Genomic DNA, 25,819 nt, shown 5'->3' on the forward strand with positions numbered 1-25,819 from the left:
CCTGGCCAGTCGTTCGTTCTGGAAGTTCTTTGCAAAATAAATACTCGTTTGTTATGGAGTCGCCATTGACAAAACGTACTACACTTAACAGCTGTGCTTTTTTGTTAATATCTGTTGTTTCATCAATCTGAAGAGAAAACTTCCCAGACGTTTTTAGTTTATTAATTAGAGTTTCAAGTATATCACCAGACATATCATCAATTCGTCTTTTAATAGTTTCTGCAGACAATGACACTTTCCGTACCTCTTCAACTTCCTTTGGTCCAAGCATCAATCGAACAATTTCTAGGCATGCTGGTTTTAAGAGTTTTTCCCCAATACTATGCGGTTTTTTCTGTTGTGCAATCAGTTTTGCTACGTGATAACTAGCTTCTAATGCTTTTTCCGAAATTGTGAAAGACGATTTCATAAAGTGTTTTTGCTTTCTATTTTGACTTAAAATCCGCTGAAAGAATTTCTTATCCTTGTTGGCATAATTGACATGTTTTGTTTGTAAGTGGCGGATAAGTTTACTTGGAACCATTGCTTGATTTGCAAGTTGCTCTCCACAAATTACACATTGTGGTTTCGGAGCTTCTTCGTTACCACACCAAGTAAATCCAAACCGAAGGTAATCTGCTTTGTATTTCCTCTTTAAAACCTTCGGTCTTTTTGCAACATGGCTTGTACTAGGCATGCTATCTGGTTCTATTGATCTTTTCAAGAACTTATCCATTAGATTTTTAGTTAATTTTAGTTTTCAAGGATTTTCTTAAGGACTGCAAATGAATTAGCTCACAATAAAGCGAAGCTAGAAAAATACAAGGAAACAAATACGAAAATTTTTATTAAACACTGCTGACTGACAATTCGAAATGACCTATCCTGACTTCTAAAAACAGACTAACCACGTTAACTAGCCTTTTTTTAAAACTAGGGCTGCCTTCCCATTGCGAAAACTTTAATTGTAAATACAAGGAAACAAATACGAAAATTTTTATTGAACACTGCTGACTGACAATTCGAAATGACCTAGCCTGACTTCTAAAAACACACTAACCACGTTAACCAGCCTTTTTCAGAACTAAGGCAGCCTTCCCATTGCGAAAACTTTAATTGTGAGTCATAAAAACATCATAAATACACAGTGGGAAGTCTAGCTGGAGTTTGAGTTGTCTTGCAGTGGTAAAGCGCGAATTTTTAAAACACAAAACTCCTTTCTTTTCAAAAAGTATGTTCTGATGATAGTTATCCCGCGGCACACCTAGCATCGCCTCGCGGCACACCGGTGTGCCGCGGCACACCGGTTGCGGAGCACTGGCCTAGCACATTCAACGATCGCTGCTAATAGAGCTTCTTTGCGAAGACAGCAACATCTTTCGGTCGTACCTTTTTATCAGCAACTGGATAAAAACAAATTTCCAGAAATGCAAGAGTTGGCAAAAAAAAATGTTGGGTTAATTCGGTTCAATATATTTGTGAAAGCAGACGTTCTCAATTGTGAGCTTGAACAAGAACCGCTTGAGATCGTGGCTGAGCGACTCCCTCCTACGTGATATTTTATGCTTGTCTGGTGTCTACCATTAACCTCGAACCAGACTTGACCTGGATATAGAAATCAAGACGTCAGTTTCATCCTTGACATTAACATAGCTGTGTTTTACAAAGTTTCTGGATGTATTAATTTCTGATGGAAAGCAGATAACTTATACCGCCTAACTTATGATATCCCGCGATATGCATCCTATTCAAGGAAATACGTAAACCTGCATATTGCTTTGTTGTGTGCAAATAATAATAAATAATATAGCATTGCTATATATGCGTTTTTCTTTACGCAAAACAAGATTATCAGAGGCTGTTAGCCTGCCGACAATTCCGCATTATCAAAATTGGCCGGCCTGGTAAAACGTTTGGACACCCATGGTCTATGGCATGTTCTTCAGCACCACATTCGCAACAAGAGAAAAGTGCCAATTTGCTTTCATGCACAACTGAGTGGAAAGCCCATAGCAAAACCGTTAGGGCGGGTCCAGGGGAGACTTAGTCCCGTGACTCACCAAAAAACAAAGAAAAAATTGAAATAATGTTTCCCTCGCTTTGGTTCCTCAATTCCATTTTATTGACCTATTCGGCGGCATCGAGTGTTTTCAGTAGTAAATAATTATAAGAAGTGGGAATTTTGTGCACCTCAAAAACTGGCAAATTACTGCAATATTGCAAAATAAAACACAATGCTCATTCAACTAGTCAACAACTAATTTAACCTATTCCATTGTTAATAGAATGCGGTAAAATGTGCCTTGCGTACCTACTATGCGGTAGGGTGGTGACACAGCAAACGGATATTCGAAATATTCCGAATTCTGAAATCCCCGTTCTCCAGCAACACGAGTGGAATGTGTTGCTAATTTATAATTCAAACACAAAGTATCAAATATTTTGTGTTTGAATTATAAATTAAACCAGTGGTCAGCCCTTAGATTCATTGATTCAACAAAAGATAGAGTAGGAAGGTTTAAAACTAAAGTTCAAAACCCGCTGCATCAGGTTACTTTATTTCTAGTAACTGTAACTGACAAATTCATAACGAATAATCCTTTTCAGAACATGAACATACATCCGAGAATATTTCCGTTGCAATGATTGCCTGCCTGAAGTTTGGTTGATCAGTTGAAAGATGGAAGATATGGCGACTTTCTGCAGCTTTCTTGGAGTAATTAGCCTTGATAAAAATAAAACGAAAAATCTTGGTTATCATATACAGAATTTAATACCTACTGTATTTATGAAACAACGTTAACTAACAAATCTTAAATGTGTGCTTGACTTCAATTTAAATCTCTGCAGTACAATTTGAAAAATGATACAAAGTAATTCTTCAAATAGTTTTGCATTATTAATTAATTTCAATGCATTTATTTCAAATTAATTGTGCATGGAGAAAGTGACATTCTAAAAGGTTTCAATTAACTCATACCCACAGCCTTCAATGCGCAGGAATAGGCTACCGCAACATTCAATCAACTAAAATTTTATTTGGGAATGAGAATGTCTAAAGCTTTCAAAAAGTTTGAACGTGTGAGTTTTCCATATTGCCATTTCAAAGACTTTGACAAGATTTTTACAAAGTTATTCAATAGTCATATTATAGGAAGTAGGCTATCGAACATTTTCGAAAAAGAGTACAATCGTACAAAATTATGGGCTACTTTGGATTGTGCAAAAGTAAATCGTCGCCAAATTTGTCTTAAAAAATGAGCAATGTTATCCATGACAGAGTGCTGAGTGCTCTATTACTCACCTGACTTTGCAGTTTTCCTGCTTTAACTTGTGTTTCGTACATTGGAGTGAGAAAATAAGGGAAGTACACTATTCCTTTCTCATTCTCGTATGCCTCTTTGTATCTGTAGTCGCTTAAAATATCTTTGACCTACAAAGGATCAATCAGCATCGATAAATAAAAAGCCATACTTAGCTTTGTCCACAACATTATCCTTATCATTCAATGGTTGCAAAAGTGAAAGCCCTGTGGAAGCACCTTCTTGGCATGTAGAGATTGCGGTGTGTCATTTAGACAGGAGAAGTATTCCTTATACAACGATCCATCGCGTTCCCATTGTTTCCTGTACGCGATCTAAATAACAACGAAATAAAACTAAGTCACGTGAAATTGTTATAGCAATTCTAGCTTTCCTATACATAACCAAACATGATGACCAAAGCACACAAATCAAAGTAACATTGTTAGTTGAAATTTACAAACTAGCTAATCTTACTTCACACAAAAACATCGCTAGCATAGGATAATTTTTCGTCAAATAGATTCTTGTTATTGTTTTTTTTTTTTTACATGTATGAACGGAAATCAACCCAAACGTAATACAGAAATAACTCCAAACAATTTCGTTTGTGACGGAGCGTTTAGTATGTTTTTTCGTTTGAAAACGTTGGTTCTGTGAGATAACATTGAGGAAAGTGTAGTGGTAGGGGTTTGAACCCATACCCAAGGAATTCCTAATCAAGGAGTACACAGACAACGTACATCGCTTTGTAGTTCGGTGGTGAGCATATCTTGTTTAATTTGCACAGAATCCTTCAACTCAGTGGACAAACCGATGTCTTCTTTGTTGTGTTCCTCCCTGTACTTACGCTGGATAGAACAACAAAAGCTATAGTTTGTCACAGACAAAATGATAAAAAAATTAACTTTAAATTAAATGATTTAACTTTACGAAAACTTAAAGTGTGAAACAAAGAAGAATATAAAAGAATTATGTTTAAGTTATGCAATCGGTTTACCACTAATTTTTTTATTACAAACATGCATAATTGGGAAAGTAGATAGAATTACTTTGAGTTAGACAAGTTTTGCAACGTTGCAATTCACAAACGATAAACCAAATTGACAAAAGAATACAACTCACCGGGCTGATCTTGAAGCCTACATCTTGCACATGCTTAATATGCGGGGTCGTTGCCAAAGCAGCAAAAGCGGGAGGATATTGTGAATCTTCCTTGTGCTTCTCCTTGTAAACGTTCTCACTTACAAGCTAAACAGGCAAATAACTTTGTAAGCAAATGAAAAGGGCAAAACCACAAAAAATAATAATTATTTGTACTAGTTTCGTCTACAAAATTGTCTACGACTGAAAATGTCTTCCTTAAAGTTGTACTCTTTTATAAAGATAAAAATAGTTTGTTCAATGCATGAGCTGTAACTCGGATGAAGACAAATTTGGTAACAGAAAAGACACTTTGTTCAGTGTGCCAGTTGTCAATGGAAGCAACATGGTCGAAGTAGCAATCTACAATCTGACCTCACAAAATAATAATCAGCTATGTTCCTTTTATTTTAAAGGAAGCAAATACAACGAAAATCCAATTACTAGAACGAAACGACATATTTGGATTATAGTAAGCCAAATACTTTTACAAATGTTAAACGACGAAGAAATTCGGAAGAAAATTTCCATCAAGCACATAATCATCACCAGGATGAATGAAAACAAGACTGCTTAGGCTACTAGTATTGGAACAATAATATTGGAACTATTAGAATATATTATGCACTTTAAATAGCAAACACTGATTGATAATATTTTGTAAACCTTAGAAGTGTCCTTGGCATGCGTCATCAACGGGGTTATTATGTTGCAACCTTGACCTTTTGAGTCTTCGTACTCTTGTTTGTAGATGAGCTGCAAATCAACAAAGGAATTGAACCAAACTTACAATGCCCTCATTGCACTTTAATGTGGATCAGAATGCAAGATTGCAAAAAAGAGGTTGCTTTGCTGAAGCACAAACAAATAACAACCACCCAACATCATAGAGCTTAGCATCGTGTTTGATCTCTCAATTGCTGATGCTTTATAAAAATTCTTTGGAAGTCACACACATTTTATCCATATATTTGTGATAAGATTAATGTCAAAGTCTAGGGTGTTATATAAGAATATTTTCGCTGACATGTACAAAGTATTACTTTCATGACTTTTCAACGCGTGGTCTGGTTGCGAACTGCACTTAAAGTTACTGTTTATTTGTCTAGTTACAACTAGTCGAAGCTAAGTGTGACTTATAACAAAAGTAGTTACATCGCTTTGCATGTTGTACGCTTCTTTAGCTTTCAAAGCAACCGGGGTGTTGATAGCTTCACTGCTCTTCCAACCATGTTGGTCTTTCATTCCTTTTCTGTAGTTTGTCTTAAAATGCATCAACATATGCGTTTAATGTACTGTAGAAACAGCGATACTTGAGTTACAGACTGTCTCACTATTGCGTGAACAAAGGATATGCAATATGCATGCAATTTATCCCAATGGGAAAGTCACTTTTGATATTTTATTTCAATACCTGGTATTTTTGTAGGCTTACAAGAATCTTGGAGTTAACCTTGTTAAACGAAATATTTTTTATAACAAATGATTAGTTTGCTTCGCATAGGCTATAAACTTGTCTAAAAAGAAACGTTTTATTTAAAAACGACGTAACGTTGGATACATTTTGTGCTTAACCTACGTTAGGTCGATATGTTAATACAAACACTAATCAGCAATATTACTTATATCCATACTATCTTCACCATGTTGGATGGTTAATTGAGCTGTAAGAAATGAAAGACCACACGCAAAACAGATTAAATTTTAGTCTATATCACCTTGGTAGTTTCTTCGGTTAATAAAATGGCCTCCGTTGAAGACTCACCATCATGTGCTGCACTTCGTATCACTCCATGCACGAATTAACACAGAGTCATTCAAGAAAGAAAGTTGTTTTGAAGCAAGAAGCTTCAAAAACAAATCTACAAGCACGCAATAATCACACAACCAAAACAATAAAAATGACAAAGAAAATAAAACTTGATGTTAACATCAAGCACCACGTAAACAAGTAAATTCGTTTTAAAAGTCAAGACAGAAAACATTTTCATAACACAGCTGACAGACAAAGACAAAAAAACTTTAACATTGAAAGGAAACACCGCAAGATGCAGTATACCTCGCTCTGCAAAGTTAACATTTCTTTAGCATGAAGTATTTGTGGAGTCTGGTCTGTAGTCAGGCCACGACCCTTGACGTGTTTTTTCAAATCTTGTCGATAATCATTCTACAAAATATCTATATCAATAAAAGGACAAAACACAATGCAATAGTTTACGCAAAGCAGAGCATTAGCTGAAGAAGTTGGTGAAAATACCTGTTAGAATGTATTAAAACAGGTTCAATCTTTTATTGCTCAGCGCATTCATAATAACACTGCTGCAGGATAGCATAAAACGTACCAAAACAAATAGATAAACTCACAATCACGATTAGAATACTGTATTTCGCTAGGCCTATAAACTGCCAATACTGTAAAAATACAATTCAACAAGTGACACTGCTACTGTAAATAGCCTATAGCTTGTCAGTATCAGTGGTAAAACAGCAAAATGGTGAAAATACAGACTGAGGTTTTCAACGTGAAAAGAGTTACGGTAACAAAATAATGAGAAATAGTCTACTTTGTTTATTAGTCAATGAAATCGAGAATACAAAGAACGACAATGAAGCTAAACGGATAAATGATTACGTAATAAACGGGTTAATCTGCGTAGATTACAGTATAATTTTATAAAAATAATAATAAATATGTTTGTTCTGCCCTTACACCGAGCAAGCACCGAGTCAAGTGAGTGATCATTGACTCACCTGCAGTCCTGCACTTACCTGGTGTGTTCCGTTAAACTGTATGTGAAGAAACTATAAAACCTCATTTATTCATTTATCCCAGATCATTAAACACAAACTACAAATGCCTCGTTAGCGGTCTACTTACGTCACTTTGTAGTTTCTGTTGCTTTTGCAGCCTGATGTTTTCAGGCGTGTCAGCGACAGGAATAAGTTGGCCTCTTTGTTCATATAGGTCACGCTTGTAGTAGCTCTGCAGAGATATATGTGCAGCATTATATGTCTTATAAACCTCAACTATAATAGCTTACTGGAAGTACCAAAATCCTCAAGCGACTTGTTGATGTCAGAAACTCATAGAAGATAACCAACATTGACACATAAAGCATAGATGTGCAAGCAAGACCTTGCTAAACAAGCAATAGCTTGAAACTTCTTTGTACCATTCATGACTTTTAGACTTCATACATAGCCTACAAGTTTAAACTATAGCATGCATATGAAGACATGCAGCAAACACCACCATGCCTGGCATGGCCGAACATGCAGACGCCGGACAAGGAAATTTTCAAACTTTGTATCATGTGAATACTAAACTGTATTTTTATAAAGCGCTTTTACCACTGAAGATACTATAGGTCTTTCTCTCGGCGCTTGACAAGGCAGATTGTTGAGGCGTTTCCGAGTATATTACTACTCTAAATCCATTCTTTAATGTTACGAAATACACGAAATTCAATGCCATTTATACAACAACCTTGATATGACTTGACAAAGCATCGAACCCACATTTACCGAACGTAGGGGAGCACGACATTGACCAATGATGCAAGCCAAACTATTGTACCATCTTTGTTACCTGTGAAACTTGAAATGGAAGTTAGTGAAGCAACAAACAACCTTCATAGATATTAAAGCAAACTGTAACGAGGAAGAACATAAACCAAAGGCAATCACCCCAACAGCGAACCACGCGAGCGTTAGCACTCCATGATGACACCACGCATCATTCGAATACACAGATGAAGATGATAAACCTCGGATTGTTGGTCTTTAATCTTGTTTTGGTGGCGGAGGAAATAATTATCTTCAGTTGGAAGTCTGTTGTAACCTTGAAGCTGGTTTTCTCTCGCATCTTTTTTGTACAATATCTAAGTGATTAGAAGCAATTAATAGGATTCAATCACGATAATAATTCGTACACTTTGACACGTAACGTAGGCTATACAGTAGGGTGGCTCGATTTTGAATTTTTTTTTGAATTTTCTCGGGGTAGTGGGAAAATGGTGCCAATGAGTGAGAAAACGCTCATGACAAAATTTGAGATTTGTAACAAATTGTCTTCAGCCTCCTCATGGGGCTCAAAAATCGAAAAATGGGGTCAAAAATGCAATTTTTCTAAATATATTTTTAGTTTGGGTAGATACAATATTGTTTAGATATATTTAATTGACCTAAGCAAAAAAAATTGGATTCGTTTAATTACTATTCCTTCAGCTTCCTCACAGCTTCTTAAAATTTCCATTTTGCTGAAAATTTCGCATTTTTGTGGGTGGTTACATAATACATAATTGCGTTAGACATTTTACCAACTATAAAACGTCATTGCATTTCTCTTTATAGAACTGCCCTGAGCTGTTGCGTCATTTTTTAATGAAATTGGGTTAATTTAGTAGGAAAAAGTGACGTCTTTTATTTGAATTTACGTCACTGACGAAGTTTGTGGTTATGTGGCTACCCACAAAAATGCGAAATTTTCAGCAAAATGGAAATTTTAAGAAGCTGTGAGGAAGCTGAAGGAATAGTAATTAAATGAATCCAATTTGTTTTCTTAGGTTAATTAGATATATCTAAACAATATTGTATCTACCCAAACTGAAAATATTTTTAGAAAAATTGCGTTTTTGACACCATTTTTCGATTTTTGGGCCTTATGAGGAGGCTGAAGACAATTTGTTACGAATCTCAAATTTTGTTATGGGTGTTTTCTCACTCATTGGCACCATTTTCCCACTACTTCGAGAGAATTGAAAAAAAAAACAGTTCAAAAACGAGCCACCCTATTATACAATGACTTTTTTTCTGTGGCAATAGAACTACTCGGAGCTTCATCGCAATAAAGTGCCAAATGTAGGCCTGGTCACGAACTGTCAAACATTGTACACTGTACAGTACAGTAATAATAATCATAACAATATTAAATATCTGCAGATTTCTGCTTTTGAAAATTATTAATCAAGTTGCAGTAATAAGCTTATTAGTAAAAAATTATTTCAATTTGCAAGAAAACTGCAACTTACGCCACAAATGTATATATTTAAATAGCGCTGGTCAACAGTAGCCTGATTTTAATCAGAGACGGATTCAGTGACGTAGGCTACGCAGTATATGTGCCAATTATATACCGCAGAGTAGCGAAGCGAGATGTTGGCGTTTCGCGCAGTGGTTGTGGATGACAGATAGGCCTAGTAGGCCATGTGAGTGATCTGTCCGGTGTCAAATCAAGAGTAGTTGGCTATTATGTGTTCCCATAGGAATTTTTACGCTTACTTCAAAAATGCCTACACTAAAAGTAATTTGCGTTCTTCTGGTGACTATTTACTAGGTTACCTCCTGATGTTAAAGATGATAACTAGCTTTTGTATTTCCGACGTTTCGTCAGTCAGCACGACTGACTTTATCAAGGTGGCTAAAACAGGTTAACACAACCTGTTCAGCAACGATGGCACAACACAAAAACGTACTGATAAAATGAATAAAGTAAGCAGCAAGAATCAGAATTAAAACACGCAACAAGACACCTAGAGGTTAAACTGAATGCAGTGAATGCCTAAAACCAGTAGGCTGCTTTCCAACAGCGTAAATTTATCTATCTATTGGGCCACCGTCAAGAAACATTGAAAAGTCATCAGACAAGACAGAAACCAAGGGAATTGGCAATAACAATGATAGAGAAGACGCACTGAGAATGGAAAAAGTAGTACAAAAAATTACTTTAACTTTAACTTCACCTTTTCCATTCTCAGTGCGTCTTCTCTATCATTGTTATTGCCAATTCCCTTGGTTTCTGTCTTGTCTGATGACTTTTCAATGTTTCTTGACGGTGGCCCAATAGATAGATAAATTTACGCTGTTGGAAAGCAGCCTACTGGTTTTAGGCATTCACTGCATTCAGTTTAACCTCTAGGTGTCTTGTTGCGTGTTTTAATTCTGATTCTTGCTGCTTACTTTATTCATTTTATCAGTACGTTTTTGTGTTGTGCCATCGTTGCTGAACAGGTTGTGTTAACCTGTTTTAGCCACCTTGATAAAGTCAGTCGTGCTGACTGACGAAACGTCGGAAATACAAAAGCTAGTTATCATCTTTAACATCAGGAGGTAACCTAGTAAATAGTCACCAGAAGAACGCAAATTACTTTTATTATAAAATGCCTGGTGAACAGTCTCTCTCTGTTTTTAATGCCTACACTGTTTGCGTTTTAAAATATTTACATTTTTCTCGACGCTGATATCAGCATTAGTTTTTTGTTTGAAAAATTTGCCACAGTCTACGAAGAATATTGTGAATTTATAAAATGAGAATTTATACGGTAGTTAGAAAAGAAAATAAGTTTTGCTTGATGTATAATGGTTATTAAACACGTCAAATATTGAATGTAAAATATTGAATGTCAAATTTTGGAAAGCGTGAAGTGTTTGAGAAATACGAACCAACGCAACAAATCGCCCAGAAAAATTCATTTGTATCTCTGGTGAAAACATTTAGTAGCCTACACATTTGTTGACCGGGTTATTACTTTCTTTGAGGTAGGCGTATAGTTGAAGTATCTAAACCCACAATATCAAACATATCTGTTACAACATCTGCCACGTCACAAAGTAAAACTTGGTTTTATCAGGAATTGAAATAAAGATTTGAAGTGTCAAAGAAAAACCTAGTCTACTGATCAATAAGCTGTCGGCCAACAATCACATTTCTGTCTCACGTCACTGGTGAGTTTTCCGGCTTTTTCAGCGTGTCTAATAAATGTAGAATCTTCCGGGAGAGAGAAATCCTGCATTCCTTCCATGGCACGTTGTTTATAGGGAATCTATCAACGAGAAATAAAAATTTTGATTTTGATAAAGCGCACCAGTGAAGACAAAATTGAGTTTATACAGTAGTTCATTTATTTACAATACTTTAATTAAAAGTAAAATTAAAAGAAGTAATTGAAATAATTTACAAATATTTCAATTAAAAGTGATAAAGAACCTGCCTTCCTTTATCATCAATAGAATGATCAGTGGAATATTATTGTGCAGCCAGTTGAAACGTGAGCTTCAAGCAGCTATTTTTAATAGCAAAGCTTTGAGAAAGAAGCAAGTTTGCTGTCTTATAAACAAATGAGGTTTAAATAAATGAACAGCTGATGGTCTATCTAACCTAATTGGAGAAGTTACCTGTCTTTGCAGGTTTAATTAGGAAAACTTTATGTTTGCTATGTTACTTACTTCGCTGGAAAGTTTGCTCATTGCAAGGGAATGTTTCATCTGAGGGGTATCTTTGAGATTTCCAAGCAATTTGCCTTTCTCTTTTTCAAACTCCTCCTTGTATAGATTCTAGGTAATACAGTAGAACAAAGTTTAAAGTAAGTTTCCATAAGTACAGTAATTAATTCCGCAAGTTTTAAATTTCCTTACTTAAATTGCCTTAATTTACCTTCTGCAATTATACACTAAATAGCAAGAAATGGCTACGCTCAAGCCGTGATTCTGAATTCAACATTTGATGGACATGTTTTTCACATTTGACTCAACAGACAACGCTGTCATACTGACCACATCCCTTCTATGCATAATAATTAATAATGCCAGTAGCCCACAATAAAAGCAATTCAAGAATCCACAATAATTAACACGAAGAAACTGATCTAGTCCGACTTACCTCACTGATATGCTTCATAGCTTGCAAAGCAGTCACCATGCGTGGCTCGTCCGATATCAAATTATATTTGTTCATAATTTCAAGAGCGTCGTACTTGTAAGCAGTCTAAAGGTAAACATAACATGAATGTTGCAGACTTTATAGTTTTCATTGATATTTAGTGAAGAAATTATATAAATGAATTCGATATTGATCACTTTGTTTAAATGATTCGTGATGGTGACTCAAAGTGTGATAAAGCTTCAGATAGCTTGCATTGATATTGTGGCATTGCAGCATTTGCGCAAGAGCTATAAGAGCGATATTCACCGGCGAGATCGTTTACGATTCAAAAAATAAAAGCATGATAATTCTGATCTGCTAAACAGAAGTGCAAATTTAGCCAGTTTTGCGTCACCAAACTTGTTACACCAACAACAACCGGCACAATGGCCTAGTGGTTTGAGTGCTCTCCTCTGAGTCGGTAGATGTGGGTTTGATTCCACATCGGGTCATACCAATGACGTTTTAATAAATGAAACCAAACTTCATTCAGCTTGACATTCAGCAGAGGAGTGGGTTTAGGTACTTCCCGACGTAGTTCGCAGCTGAGCACTTTGTTCTTTGTTTCGAAGAATAAGACAGTTACCCTACAGGCTGAGCGAATTGCGATCGGACAACAAAGACTGCTTCAAAAAAACCGGCAATTGATTGCAATTCAACAGCTCTTAACGTTTTTTTTCTCGATAAATTAATTCTCATGATAACGGCAAATTTGTGTCAAAATCGACACTAAGAGGAATCCGTTATTTCGAAGTCAACTTTGCAACAACAAAACTTATAAATTTACTTGTTGCACATCATTTGAAAACTTGCAATAAGCTTTCAAAAATTTCAGAATTTTTAGTAATAAAATCAACCACTGTACAATTAACAGGTTGCCTCGAAATCGACTAGAGTCACTAAATGCATCGTATCGAAATCTTGTGTTAAACGAAAGTTGAAACGTTTTATGCAAAGTCAGCAACATCATGTTATTCATATTATGTAACAAGGTTTTGTGCGTTGCAGAGAAGAAGAACATTTCTGTGCTTGATAAATGAAAAACTGGTAACACTAACGTTGCTGGTGAGATCCTTCATTTGTCGATGATGAGCTCTTTCAGGAGTTTCAGTGATGTAAGGACACTTCCCCAAGCTTCTGTTGTAAGCCGCTTTGTAGCCGATCTGTAGCAAGAACATATTTCTAACACGGTATTAAGTATTTTAACAAGTACCGTTGTAACAGTAAGGCGACTTAAATGCAACGAATATCGAAGAAATTGAAAGAGAACAAAGCGCTTCTCAACCTTAGCTATAATACTAATTTCACTTAAAAATTAGCTTAAGAAAATTACATCTTTGGTTGAAAGTGTGTTTGAAAACTCTAAAAAGACAACCGCACAACAGCAACTGTTAGTGAGAAGACAAATGCAGTACGATGCCAGCGACGTAATGCGATGAATACGCTGGTGTTTTGTAATGTGCTGATAAAAAGTACAGCGTATCCGTGATTACAATAAGTTTAAGGAGTTCTTTTATCATCCTGCCGATTCTAATAAACCATACATTGCTTATGATCTTTTGCACGTCTTTATCAAGTTGGTATCCTTCAGTTTCGTGAACTTTGAAGTTGTTTTTGAATCGCATTTCAAACCATTTCTTCTTGTAATTGGCTGGAGATGCAAATTTGGTTGCTTGCAACGCAGACTCGTAACTATAAAAACAACATCTTACTGAATATTTTGAAGAAGGGAGCGTTCTTCCTAGCTATCAGCACAAGGCTGAGTACTCATTAGTGCAGCAAACAATTGCGATTCTCTTATCATAAAGGCGTAGCTTCCACGCTAGCCATAGTCTCAAGTGATACATCGATGATTTTAAATTATTTCCACTGGAAGCTTCAGAGCAGGAATAGGCCCTATGTCTTTGAAATGCACTGCGAAACCGCACACACCAGAGATGCCATCAAGACTTGATCTTGCTGTATTATCTTTTAAAAACGTGGCGTGAATCAATTGCGATACCAGGGAAATATCCTGATAAAACTTTGTTGTTTAGTCATTAGGCTTATACAGATCCTGCTCGGAACGCGCAAGGACGTCAGTATAGTATGGATGATGTGAGTGAATAGAGGAGACAACGACTGTGCGGCGTGCGCTGTACCACAGCTATAAAGATTATGAGAAAGTTACCTTCTAACACACATACTTACATTGTTATGGTTATTAATAAAACACAATGTAGGCCTATCCATCTTTCTTATGTTGTTTTGATAATAAGTTTTGATATAGCAGCAGTGGGACGGATATTGCAGCGTAGTCTACAACTTTTCAAATACAAAAAGAAGCCTCTTTTCATCATAAATTAAAATGATAAAATACCGTAACAAAAGTAGATAATAAACTGTGGTTAGCAAAAGTAGATCACAAAATTTTGGAATGCAAAAAGTTCAGGCGAACAGCTTACCCTGCTGTGAGGTGTACAGGAAAATAAATGATGTTTCTTAGTTCATTGTAATCTTCTTTGTACTTGGCTGGAGATATCAAGTCGTTTACTTTTCGAGCATGGGCAATATCTCGCTGCTCGCCGGCTTTCAAAAACTGAAAGCCCCTAACATTGGCCAACTTTTCTTTACCTTTCTTTTTATATTCAACCTGCAAAACAAAATTCAAGGGCATTGCGTGCTGCACCATTTTTGCTTGGTTGGCTTGACTGGTTTTTGAATCTTTATACTTGGACTAACAAAGCCTTGGTAGGTTATTCCTGGTAGTTTTGCATACTTGTAGAGGCTTTTGACGCAGGGCCGGTTACCGAGATTGGCAGAGTAAATCTTCCGATTGTTGAAGTGTTGTTGCCTGGGAATTATTGCATTCACTCGGTGCCGCTGAATGGAAAGCAGTTCTTAGAATGCGTTGCTCAAGCGCACACTCCGAGACTCGAACCACCGCCGTTTGATCTTTAAGCTTTCTTGTTCACGAAGTCACTCGCTAATCAACTGAACCATTGGGGCGGGCATTTTCAGTATGCTCGTAGTGTAAACTTTGTGAATTTAAGGCACAAAATGTCAAATGAAACAACAGTTATTTAACAGTTAACAGACATTACTGTAGCCTACTGCATTTACTGCAATGTAATCACAAATACGTCGTTTGAACCGAGCATAAGGTAATATACGAAGTCGCCTATACCACAGCACAAGTGATGTTTAGTAACAGGATTAAGCCTTCCAAAAAGGATGACTGTATAAAGCTTGCAATATTTGTATCGTGGTGTCCTGTTTCATATGCAGATAACGTACGTGTCAAAAACAAGGCTATTCAGGCCTATACAGCATTAATCAGAATAAGACGGCCAATTGTTTTCTCCTGACCATCTTTCCTAAATTTTTAAAAATTTGATTTCAATTAAATAGAATCTTACGTGGCAATACTCACATCGCTTGCATTGCTGGTAACTGTTTTAGCGTGAAGGACGTCAGGTGCATCAGCAACAACCAGATACTGACGTAGTGCTTGGATGGCTTCGTCTTTGTAGTATTTCTAAAAAAAATAAAGCTCTGTTTCTAAAAGTTCTATATTAATAAAACAAATTCCTTATTTGCTTCTTTTATAACCGTCACAAAGGATTTTTTTTGTCGATTTAGTTTATTCCTGAAGACGCTACACAAAGTATTTTTTTATCAGCCACTGCATAATCAATCTTGTACCTCGCTGGAAAATGGTTTAACGTTTCTCAAATGTTGAAATGCGGGTATTTCTGGATCGTATTTCATTCCTTGACCTTTCACTTTATCCAAGTCTTCTTTGTAAAGATTCTGGGATCAAAATTATTTTCAATTGATTATGGTTTTAAAATCTATTCTAATAAAACTATACTACAATAATTATGCCAAAGACAGGCAAGACACAACAATACCACAGGGTTGAGCATTACCACAGTATATTTTGTTTACATATTTACAAATAGTTTAACATTCAAACGTTTTCGGCTTAACTTAAGCCCTCATCAGGAATCTGCAAATATTTATAAAATACAATAAATTTCAACTTCTTGAAAGTAACTACCGTAACTAACTAACTAAACAACTAACTATAAGCATCAAGAAACACGCAACGATTAAAAGCAATAGTGTGGTAAACATACAGACAGACGGAAAAAAATTACATTAGGAAAAGGTAACTGCATGACTTGCAGATTCCTGATGAGGGGTTAAGTTAAGCCAAAAACGTTTGAATGTTAAACTATTTGTAAATATGTAAAAAAATATATTGTTGTAATGCTCAATCCTGTGGTATTGTTGTGTCTTGCCTGTCTTTGGTATAAAAAAGCAAACTCTCTCCCGAAACTATAACATAATTATATTATATAAATCAATTCGAAGGCATGCCTCAGTTTATCGTTTCAATTCTTGTAGCCGTGCATTAAAATCAACACCCATTGTTAAACACACGATTAAATAAACATTTAAGACTGCAATAAAATTTGTCCTAATATGACACTATGACATTGAAATTATGACTTCATGTCGCAACTTTTCTTAAAGTAACATGGCTATCATTGTCTCAACGCTTTAATCTTGATTTCTCTTTTGTTTCTGTTCAACAATGTAAGTGTTGCGTCATAACTGTGCAAAACCTTCATAACTGTAGAGTAGTTAGTGGAATTACACACCCATCTTGATAACAATTCAAATCGCCATGTGAATCAAAACCACTGCATACTGTATTTTCATGGTGATCTTATGGCTTATTTTTTCGTTCTTGGATAGTTTATATTTTCTACAGTATTTGATTAAGGATAATCCTATAAATGATTGCGAAGCTATTGGCTTTAATTGAACCTTCATTCTGTTGATAATATTTTGTAGTTCCAAGCACTTAAAATTACTTACAGAGCTCACGAGCTTGTTGGCAAACACTGCTTGCTTTATTTCAGGTAGGTCGGCAGTTATGTTGTATTTATCCATCACTTCTTTGGCAGCGGCTTTGTAAACGTTCTGCAAATCAAAATAGGTTAAAGAGTTATTTTGCAGAAAAGCAAGAAATGGGCAAACGTCCACACAAACCAGAACATCCGGTCGCTCTCTAATTTTAAGCAGAAAAGATTGCTTGCTCCCCTCAGAAAAACAAAAATTCGTTCTGGCGCTTGGATTGTCGAAGAAGTCGATAATGATGTAAGTTTATATGATTTTTTCCTTCGGTTCATCAAATATGTGCTCATAGATAATAAGAATCCAGCGAGGCTAAATACGAGGGTAAGATGACAAGCAATTGGACTATCAAATCTTGTTGTTTTTTGTGGCTACGAGATTGCTGCACCCTTGTATTGTCTATCTACCGAAACCCTATTTCCCGGTTGATGCTTTACGTCATTTCTTGTACTAAAATTAGAAACAATTTAACGTAGGGGAGATGTGGGACCAATGATACAAGGGGACCAATGCAACACAGCTCGTTTTTGATCTCTACTCAAAATTAACTTTTTTTTTGTAGTTATTGGAACGTGATTACATGAACCTTCTTTGCCACGAGGTTTGAAAGTTGGCTTGTTGCAAACGCAGAAATGAGAGACAAAAGTGTCTTTTTGGCAGGCAAAAGTAAAAAGTAGTGCTTCTGGAAAACTTTCAATATTATGTTCAGGTGTTTATTATAGCAAATGCTAAGTTTTTCATGTAGTAGGTAGGAAGGTATTCTACAAGATTGGTAGGTTTTATGAGAGATAATAAGTCGAGTTTTGTAAAACCATCGTTTAATTCAAAGTTTTTGAAATAGGGGAGCTTTGAGACACTGTCTGAGAGTGTTTGCACCGATACTATAGTGATGTTTCATGTGAAGAAAATGCACTGCAAAACATAATTCCTGATTGTCTTTCTGCTGGAACGTATGTAGTGGCCAAAGTTCAAGCAAATGCAGATGGTAAATTTAAACATTTTATCGGCCGGCTTGCACATGGTCCTGATCAAGATGATGACTATGAAATTAAGTTATTAAAATTGAATTGAGAAAACATCAGACAAAATGAAGGACTGTTTTGTTTTCCCAGAAAATGAAAATGTGGCTTCTGTGTCTCCTTGTGATATTGTGTGTCTTCTGCCAGATCCAACCTCTGTTGCCAAAACGAAACGCTTGTCTGGTGTTTTGAAATTTACAATGAACTTGTCACAATATCACATTGCCTGAGGAAAGACTTGTCTGTGACGACACCTCCCCCAGCTAACTGTCACTGTTTAACTTTAAACAATTTCGTTCTTCCATCTGTCCATGTTTGTTCTAGAAACTGCTTGTTCTTTGCTTTTACACAAAATGCAATCTTTCTTCAGAAAAAGTGCAGTTGTCGTGTAAGTAGTAAACCTGTCTCATTGGTCCCATTGGTGTGTTGCAAAGGTCCCACCCAGGTGGGACCAATGATACAAAAAAGTGAACATTTCAAAAGTGCAATAATTTTTTAATCTGTCATCCAATCCGAAGCCCTAGCTATGCGTAAATACAGTAAGAAGATGTGCTTCCCTCAAACGCTTAAGTAGCCCTGTACTGTGAAAATCACGCACGACAACGAAAAATATTCTTACTCATTTTGTTTCATTGGTCCCACATCTCCCCTATGTTTCAAAAAGATATTTGAATTAAACGTTAACTTCATCACCCGAAAGTCGAACTTGACAAAAAGACAGCATTTAGCCTAATAGGGTAACGCGCAAAGCAAAACAGGATACTGGACTGTTTTCACAATGATAAACAAAAATCAGTGTAGTGTTTAAGTTAGCTCGATTGCGATCATGTTCGCCTGTTTGCCTTCGCAAGTTGGGTATGAAACTTACATTGCTGATGCGCTTCTGTACTTCCTTGACGTGCTCAACGGTGGAGTCTTGTGAGGATGGCTTAAAACCATGAGTGTGCAATTGTTCCAAATCTTTCTTCAATCGATGCTGAAATAATTATTTAATAACCCGAGTAGATAAACAAAAAGTTAAAACATCCTTTCAGTTCTTCAACAAACATATTCACTGTAATACTAGTAGTCTTCGTGTCCTTGTGAATTTGAAGCGGTTTGTACAGCAAACTATCACAAAGGCAAAATATATCTTGTAGCTAGCAATTAAATATAATATTATTTACTTTGTATCTTTGGACGCAAGATTGAAATCGTTTATTAATTATTTTCATTATTCAATAACAAACTGCAAAATCTCGTCTGACACAAGATATTTAAATTTCTGTAGCTCACCACACTTAAAAGTTGCTGCAATTCTTTGTTTGAAACATAACCAGGCACTTCATGGTACTTGAAATTTTGCTTCCATTTATTGTCCTCGTAATCTTTCATGTAAGTTTTCTGATAAAACAAAAACTAAATTCAAGGAGCATCAACGTAGACGAGCCAGCATACTGCGCTAGCCTATGTTAGATAACAATGTGACGAATATCTTGCATAAAAAGTCATACTCTTTGATTCCATAAGTGTAAAAAATGTTATTAGTTTTGAGAAAGGATGAAACTGTAATTATTGCAATGACATCAGCTTAACTCCAATTCACGTAAACACGTCTGTTGTTGGTTATGCATACATCGTCTTGTGATAAGTTTGATTTAATTCTGTGCCTACTACACGACCACTACACCACTTACGGAACTGAGATTTTTGTTGGCCAGGGATTGTTTCTCATATTGAGGAGTAATATGGTAAGGGAAATATACGAACTTCTTCATCTCATTGTAGTCTTCTCGATATTTTGTCTAAATAAATATATAGACAACACGCCTTGTGAATACCCAGTTGATTCCTGATCAAGTCAAGAGAAAACTGCGTAGTTAAAATTTTGTCTCTTTGGACTGAGAAAGCCTCTACTGAGCCTAAACGATCTTGGTGACTTGTATAGCCTATTTGTGGTAGCGGTTTTGACACAGCCTCTACCACAGAATTTGACAGTGTAAAATTTTTGCTTGTAACTTCCTTTGAATTGACAATCCCACCACAGTAAGTCGAGAGATGTGTGTGTGGTCCATTTGTCAAGTTGCCTCTCAACATCCAACACGTTTGTGTAATAGCGATCAATCAACACTACAATGAAAGAAAGTGGATCTTGATCTTCCATCAAGACAATGGCGGCGCTTAAATCTGACATGTGGTAGTGGTAAATGGTAGCCACTTTAACTTTTGTAAGCGCCTGTAAAGCATGAACCAATCAGAAGCTGCGTTGTCTGTGACGTCACTACCTAAATGAAGGTCTGAGGCAGAACAGAAAAAAAAAAAAATGCAAACAGTTCTGGTAGAAAGTAAATTAAGTGAACCTTCCGATGACGTGGCTTCGATTACCACCCCTATCATAACTCTTTTTTCTTCTGCAATTACCAAGCAACGTTTAACTTTAAAGCACTGATTAATTCTCTGGCTGAGTGCTAGAAGAGTTACAACTGGACGAAATCCAATTAAACAAGTTCTGATTGCTTCATGCATTGCAAGCTCTTACAAAAGTCGTTACTTTAAATTGGCTACTGTAAAAACAAGAGCCTACTGGCACCGGTTAAATTAATACAATATATAATTTATAAGATAGTGAATAAACAAGACAACATACAACAAAGCTTGCATTGCAGACTTACGTCACTTATATTGCACGCTGCAGTTTTACATCTCTGATAACCAGGTATATCGCTGGCTGCGAGCTTGTGGTAACCTTGGAAGTTTGCCAAGGATTCTTGAAAGCTTTTCTTGTAAGTATTCTGCATCATTCAAAAGAATTCTAGTTCAAGTTATAAAATTCAAGTTATTGGTAATCGAAAAGAAATGTTTCTTCACATTAATCTTCACATATAGAAGAAATCCCTTGAAAGTTATTTCAAAGAAAACATATTTAAACTTTCATCGGAATGCCTTTGTGAAACAAAATATATTTCAATGCCTGTAGAATAATAGCACATTGTACAAAAAAAGCATAAAAACTTATACATATTTTGAAAGAGTCAAGTCATTCCATGAAGCTGTGAATGCTTGTGTTCTTCGTCCGTCCCGTTAGCTCAGTGGTTACGCGCTCGACTCAAGATCACGCGATTCGGCTCTCGGGGTGTACGCTTGAGCAACGCATGTTGGGACTGCTCTCCATTCAGCATCACTTTTCGCCAACAACGCTTCAACAATCGAAAAACTTCACCCTGCCAATCTCGGTAACCCGCCCTGCGTCAAAAGCCTCTACAAGTATACGAAACTACCAGGAATAATCTATCAAGGCTTTGTCAGTCCGAGGATAAAAATTCAAAACCAAACCAGATAGAATAAAGGTAAGTCACAACAGCAGATTGTAAGTCATATTATACGAAGCAATTGAAAGGCAACAATGCACACAAAGATGTTTAATCATAACAAGCATGCATACTTGACTAATAAGCTTGTCTGCAGTCAAGGCCTGCTGTATATCATTGCTTTTGATGTCCAACGTGTAATTACTCAAATCCTCTGCTGCTTTCTTCGTATAGTTTGCCTATAGAATTGAAAATAACATTTACTCTATGGATCAAGCGATACGATGCTTAAGATCCAAAATGATAAGCTTTCTATACCAGAAGCATTTCTGTTTAATACAATAGAATTTATAGACATTACTGTAAAGTTTGTAGGCTACCAAACGTTTTTATATTGTCGATTTTCCATTATTGTTCCGTAATAATCTTGCTAAATATTACAATCAGTTCGGTCTCAGTTTATCTAACCTTGCTATTGAGTTTCCATAACTTCAGAACATGTTCTATGTACTGGGACTTTTCCAAACCCTTGGCTCCTTGGCCTTTAGTTTCTTTTTCGTATTCTTCTCTATATTTGAGCTAAAACAAACTCGTGTTGTTTTGGTTATCCAAATTTTACATAAAATTGTTATGCAAAACGAGACAGACTAATACAGTTAGATACTTTTGGTCGTCGCATTATTTAATAAGAAATCAGATTTGCTAGTTTGAGACAATCGAACAAAAGCAGATAGCAGCAATTTCTGGATGAAAGCAGATGTCATATTAGATTATATTAAATCTACAAACATTATAATATTTTCTCTATGCATTTCATCTTTATATTTTTTGTTTTCTAGTGACTGTAGGTTACCACACGATGTACGATAACCAGCTTAGTTGCAAAGAAAAACTATCGGTGTCAACGTCATGTAGGAGTAGTAAGTTATCCTGCAGTCACCAGAAAAAAAAGAAAATTAAAGACTTACACTAATGACATATTTCAACTTTGCTTCTACATGTTAAATACGTAATAGAAAAAGTTAAGATATAATTCAGGTCTATGTCTGACGATAGAAAACGTCAGAATATTACAATCAAGTAATGCTGGCAAATTTGTGTACAAATGTTTTGCATGCAAAGATATCTTCTTCATCGTAGTGGCTTACAGTTGAAGATTGCTTAGTGACGTATAGCGCATGCGCTATTTCAGGTACTTCTGCATTCAAGTGATATTTTCCCATCAAGTCAAGTGCCTTCTTTTTGTATTTCGACTAAAAATACAAGTGAATAAATTGAACTTTTGAATATTTATTAGCAACATAAACTTGGTGAAAACCGTCGGGATGCAAGCTAGATAAAACAAAAAAATGCCTCAGTCGTTCATATTGGACCAAATTTTTACGTTGTCGTGAAATGTTTGTAAGGTACGGTATGCAATAGATAGATGATAAAAGATCTTTCACAAAGTTTATTTTGATGATTTGTTTAATTAAATTTCATGCTGTGTGTAAATAAACATTCTACAAAATGCGTAGCCTAGGCTCATGCAGAATTACGTAACCTCAAGGCCTAATCAGAACTTGCAGCATGATAAGTTAAAATAAATTGAGACTAGCCAAAGTTCAAGTTCAAGAAAAGCTGTTTCAAGTGGCCATACCACAAAACGTTTGAACCCCTCATTGAAAATGTCAACAGTTTCACAACTCTGCTGTTAGTGTTTGTAAGACAAATTCGTTGTATTAGGCCAACTCTCGTCAAGAGAATGGAGGTTAATATGTTTGACATAGCCTATACTTAGTAGCACTCAGAGATGAATATAAAATAACCGCTTCATCACATAACTGACCTTGCTCAACCAGGGCTGGACAACCTTCAGGCTTCTCATTTCAGTCAAGTCAGGAACAAAAGAATATTCAGACTTCATTTCTTCTGCTTTTTGTTTGTATAATGTCTGTTGCGAGAAAGTGATTATAGTAAGGTTGTTAGATTATGCTGCATCTGAAAGCATAGGCCCAAGCGTTTTACCGAACTGGTCACACTAGCAATAGCACATTAACAGTTGATTATAAGATCATTATCTTTGGTGACGTCACCCAAACTCAGCTTTCGACATCAACAATCCTTGAGCATGGCTGAGGTACCAAAAATGTAGACAGCGACATGACTGTAACATCAACAAGAAACTTTCAATCAGATAACAGGTTATCATTATTTCAAATTTCAATGATGAATGCAAAGCAAAATAAAGAAACTTCAAAAAATTGAAAGAAAAGCATCTCAGCTAAATTTCTTACATTGCTTGTAAAAGGTATGATATCCCGGCAATGTTTGTATCCAGGTGTGATGTTCGCTTGATAATTTCCTCTCCCTCGAATGTTTTTCATGTACCATTTCTTGTAGTCAGTCTAATGCAAACAAGCAAGAAACTATTCACGCTACGCTGCGGGTTACATCCAACAAGGCACTATACTGAAATAAGTTTGCAGCAAGTGGCAAGGTAACGGCTGGACCAAAATCTTTTCGTCCTTCAGAAACACCAGTGTGATCAAGATTTGTCTTATTTTATTGCATAATAATAATATTTTGTTTTACAGCAGACAGGTGCAAACTAGCGTCAATGAAAAGTCTCCATAATTGGCGATTTTCAGCCAGCTGACGCAGTTCTTCCTGGCTGTGCTTCGAATCCTTTGCATGAGTGCTTTGCTTTTTCTTTCTTCTGCTAGTCTTCCTTGATTTCGTTTGCCTTTGATCAGTTTTGATATTGCAATGCATAATGGCAGTTAAATGCTAAACTTCTGTTAAAAGCAACTAAATGCTATTTATAAAATAGAAAACAGGGTTAGAAAAACTAATTGCTGCGCGGAAACAATCGGCCACCCCACTAGTGGGGAACAAACCGACGATGGATTATGATGAAACAAAACCTAATATCAATCACAAAAACACATATAACTTACATCGCTAGAAAACTTCACAGCTTTGATAGCAGCTTCGTAACCTGGGGTGAGATGAACAGGGAAGTAAATCATACCTCTGTCGGCCAGGTATTCTTCCTTGTAGTTATGCTGGTTAGAAAAGCAACAAATAAGCGAGAGTTTAAGCCATAGCTGATACCAAGCATCGAAGAATAAGAAGTTAAGGTTAACCAGATTGCATAGAAGATAACCAGGACCCAAACAGAGCAACAATGGCATCGCTATGCAAAACAAATGATAAAACTGTTCAATGTTCACAGCTATTTAATTGAAAATAGAAGACCTCAACAACGCTCAAAACGCCAGATAATGAAGCTAGTTGCTTTTGTTAACGTCTCATTATAGTATAGTCTACTGTACTGTACACTGGCCAGAAAACGATAATATATCTTTTGCAATGTGCATTGTGCAAGTGTAGCCTATCTGAAGCTATCAACTTATACACTAGCAATTTGACTGGTATCAAGGGTAGCAGATTGACATTCAGTCACATTTAAAGCCTCCACATTGGAGTGGCTTGTGCACATAGGTCGCCATGATTGAAAAAAACACTCGGTGAAAAAAGCATCGATCAGGTTTCTATATTGTGTCAAGAATACTCAACACGAAGTCACATTACATTAAACTGTGAATCAATTATAATTAAACAACACAGTTTATACTTCATACATCATAATATATCACAAGATGAGAAATAGAAACCTCAGACATGAGCGCGGCAGCTTTAATTCCTTGTTGTACAACTGGATGGTCTTTGCTATTCATCGTTTGAAATCCACGATAATTGTCAATAATTTTACGCTTTGATTTTCCATAGTGATTCTGAACAAATGAAAGAAAAATAGCATACTAACATAGAGATATTTTAAAACTCGACAGGATTTGTTTCCTTTAATGATGTTATTCAAATTGCACATTTACGACTTACACAGCAGAAAATTTTAATTTCGAATTTTTGAAGGTACTGCAGGCAATCTATTTAAACATCATGCTTATGTAAACTGCAGTTTATAGCCAATAGCAATTAGTAAAACGGATATAATTAATTAGAACTTGTAACAAACAAGTGAACTTGAACTCACATCGCTGAACTGTTGGTGCGCCACCTTAGCTTGCACAATGGATGGCATATCAACAGGAATAGTGTAACTCTTCTTGTCTTGAATTCCTTTCTTCGAGTATTCGTTCTAGAAGTATTAAAATTATTTTACAAAATCACAGCAGAAACCATCACAATACACTCATCGTCAAAAAAGATGGAATTACTGTATTATGTTTAGATATGTAAAAGAATAGTTCTAAAACGTGTAAACAAAACCACACCTGACTTGCAAGCTTGCCGGCTTTTATTGCTTGTCGAATTTCTGGATATGTTTCAATACTTTGGCTTTGGACTTTTCCTTTAATTTCTTTAAGATATTCTTCTTTATATAACTGGTCCGAGTAGAGCTGAAAAAAATGTTACTTTTTTGACCTAAGATTGATTGATGACAGCCAGAAATCTTAAGGAATTTTCTAAATGCAA

The 25,819-nt window shown here is 36.0% G+C and overlaps 1 protein-coding gene across 1 annotated transcript in view; it reads right to left on the reverse strand.

Annotated features, from left to right (window-relative positions):
• The window catches only part of LOC145769023 (uncharacterized), a 169,802-nt gene that overhangs the window by 34,723 nt on the left and 109,260 nt on the right, over positions 1-25,819 (reverse strand). Inside the window, exons 88-119 of the mRNA XM_082580621.1 lie at positions 25,618-25,743; positions 25,377-25,481; positions 24,997-25,116; positions 24,277-24,384; positions 23,614-23,724; positions 23,166-23,270; positions 22,486-22,590; positions 21,806-21,916; positions 21,472-21,576; positions 20,702-20,821; positions 19,727-19,834; positions 19,326-19,433; positions 18,919-19,026; positions 16,993-17,097; positions 15,808-15,915; positions 15,536-15,640; positions 14,568-14,755; positions 13,668-13,815; positions 13,182-13,286; positions 12,082-12,186; positions 11,649-11,756; positions 11,141-11,245; positions 8,192-8,305; positions 7,303-7,407; positions 6,484-6,591; positions 5,580-5,687; positions 5,091-5,180; positions 4,407-4,532; positions 4,025-4,132; positions 3,521-3,616; positions 3,284-3,412; positions 2,600-2,704 (exon numbers count right to left, since the gene is read on the reverse strand). Coding sequence (XP_082436747.1) covers positions 2,600-2,704; positions 3,284-3,412; positions 3,521-3,616; positions 4,025-4,132; positions 4,407-4,532; positions 5,091-5,180; positions 5,580-5,687; positions 6,484-6,591; positions 7,303-7,407; positions 8,192-8,305; positions 11,141-11,245; positions 11,649-11,756; positions 12,082-12,186; positions 13,182-13,286; positions 13,668-13,815; positions 14,568-14,755; positions 15,536-15,640; positions 15,808-15,915; positions 16,993-17,097; positions 18,919-19,026; positions 19,326-19,433; positions 19,727-19,834; positions 20,702-20,821; positions 21,472-21,576; positions 21,806-21,916; positions 22,486-22,590; positions 23,166-23,270; positions 23,614-23,724; positions 24,277-24,384; positions 24,997-25,116; positions 25,377-25,481; positions 25,618-25,743 — 3,606 coding nt within the window. The remainder of the gene's footprint in view (positions 1-2,599; positions 2,705-3,283; positions 3,413-3,520; positions 3,617-4,024; positions 4,133-4,406; positions 4,533-5,090; positions 5,181-5,579; positions 5,688-6,483; positions 6,592-7,302; positions 7,408-8,191; positions 8,306-11,140; positions 11,246-11,648; positions 11,757-12,081; positions 12,187-13,181; positions 13,287-13,667; positions 13,816-14,567; positions 14,756-15,535; positions 15,641-15,807; positions 15,916-16,992; positions 17,098-18,918; positions 19,027-19,325; positions 19,434-19,726; positions 19,835-20,701; positions 20,822-21,471; positions 21,577-21,805; positions 21,917-22,485; positions 22,591-23,165; positions 23,271-23,613; positions 23,725-24,276; positions 24,385-24,996; positions 25,117-25,376; positions 25,482-25,617; positions 25,744-25,819) is intronic.

The sequence above is a fragment of the Aplidium turbinatum genome, chromosome 4 (genome assembly GCF_918807975.1).
Source record: "Aplidium turbinatum chromosome 4, kaAplTurb1.1, whole genome shotgun sequence".
Taxonomy (NCBI): Eukaryota; Metazoa; Chordata; class Ascidiacea; order Aplousobranchia; family Polyclinidae; genus Aplidium; species Aplidium turbinatum.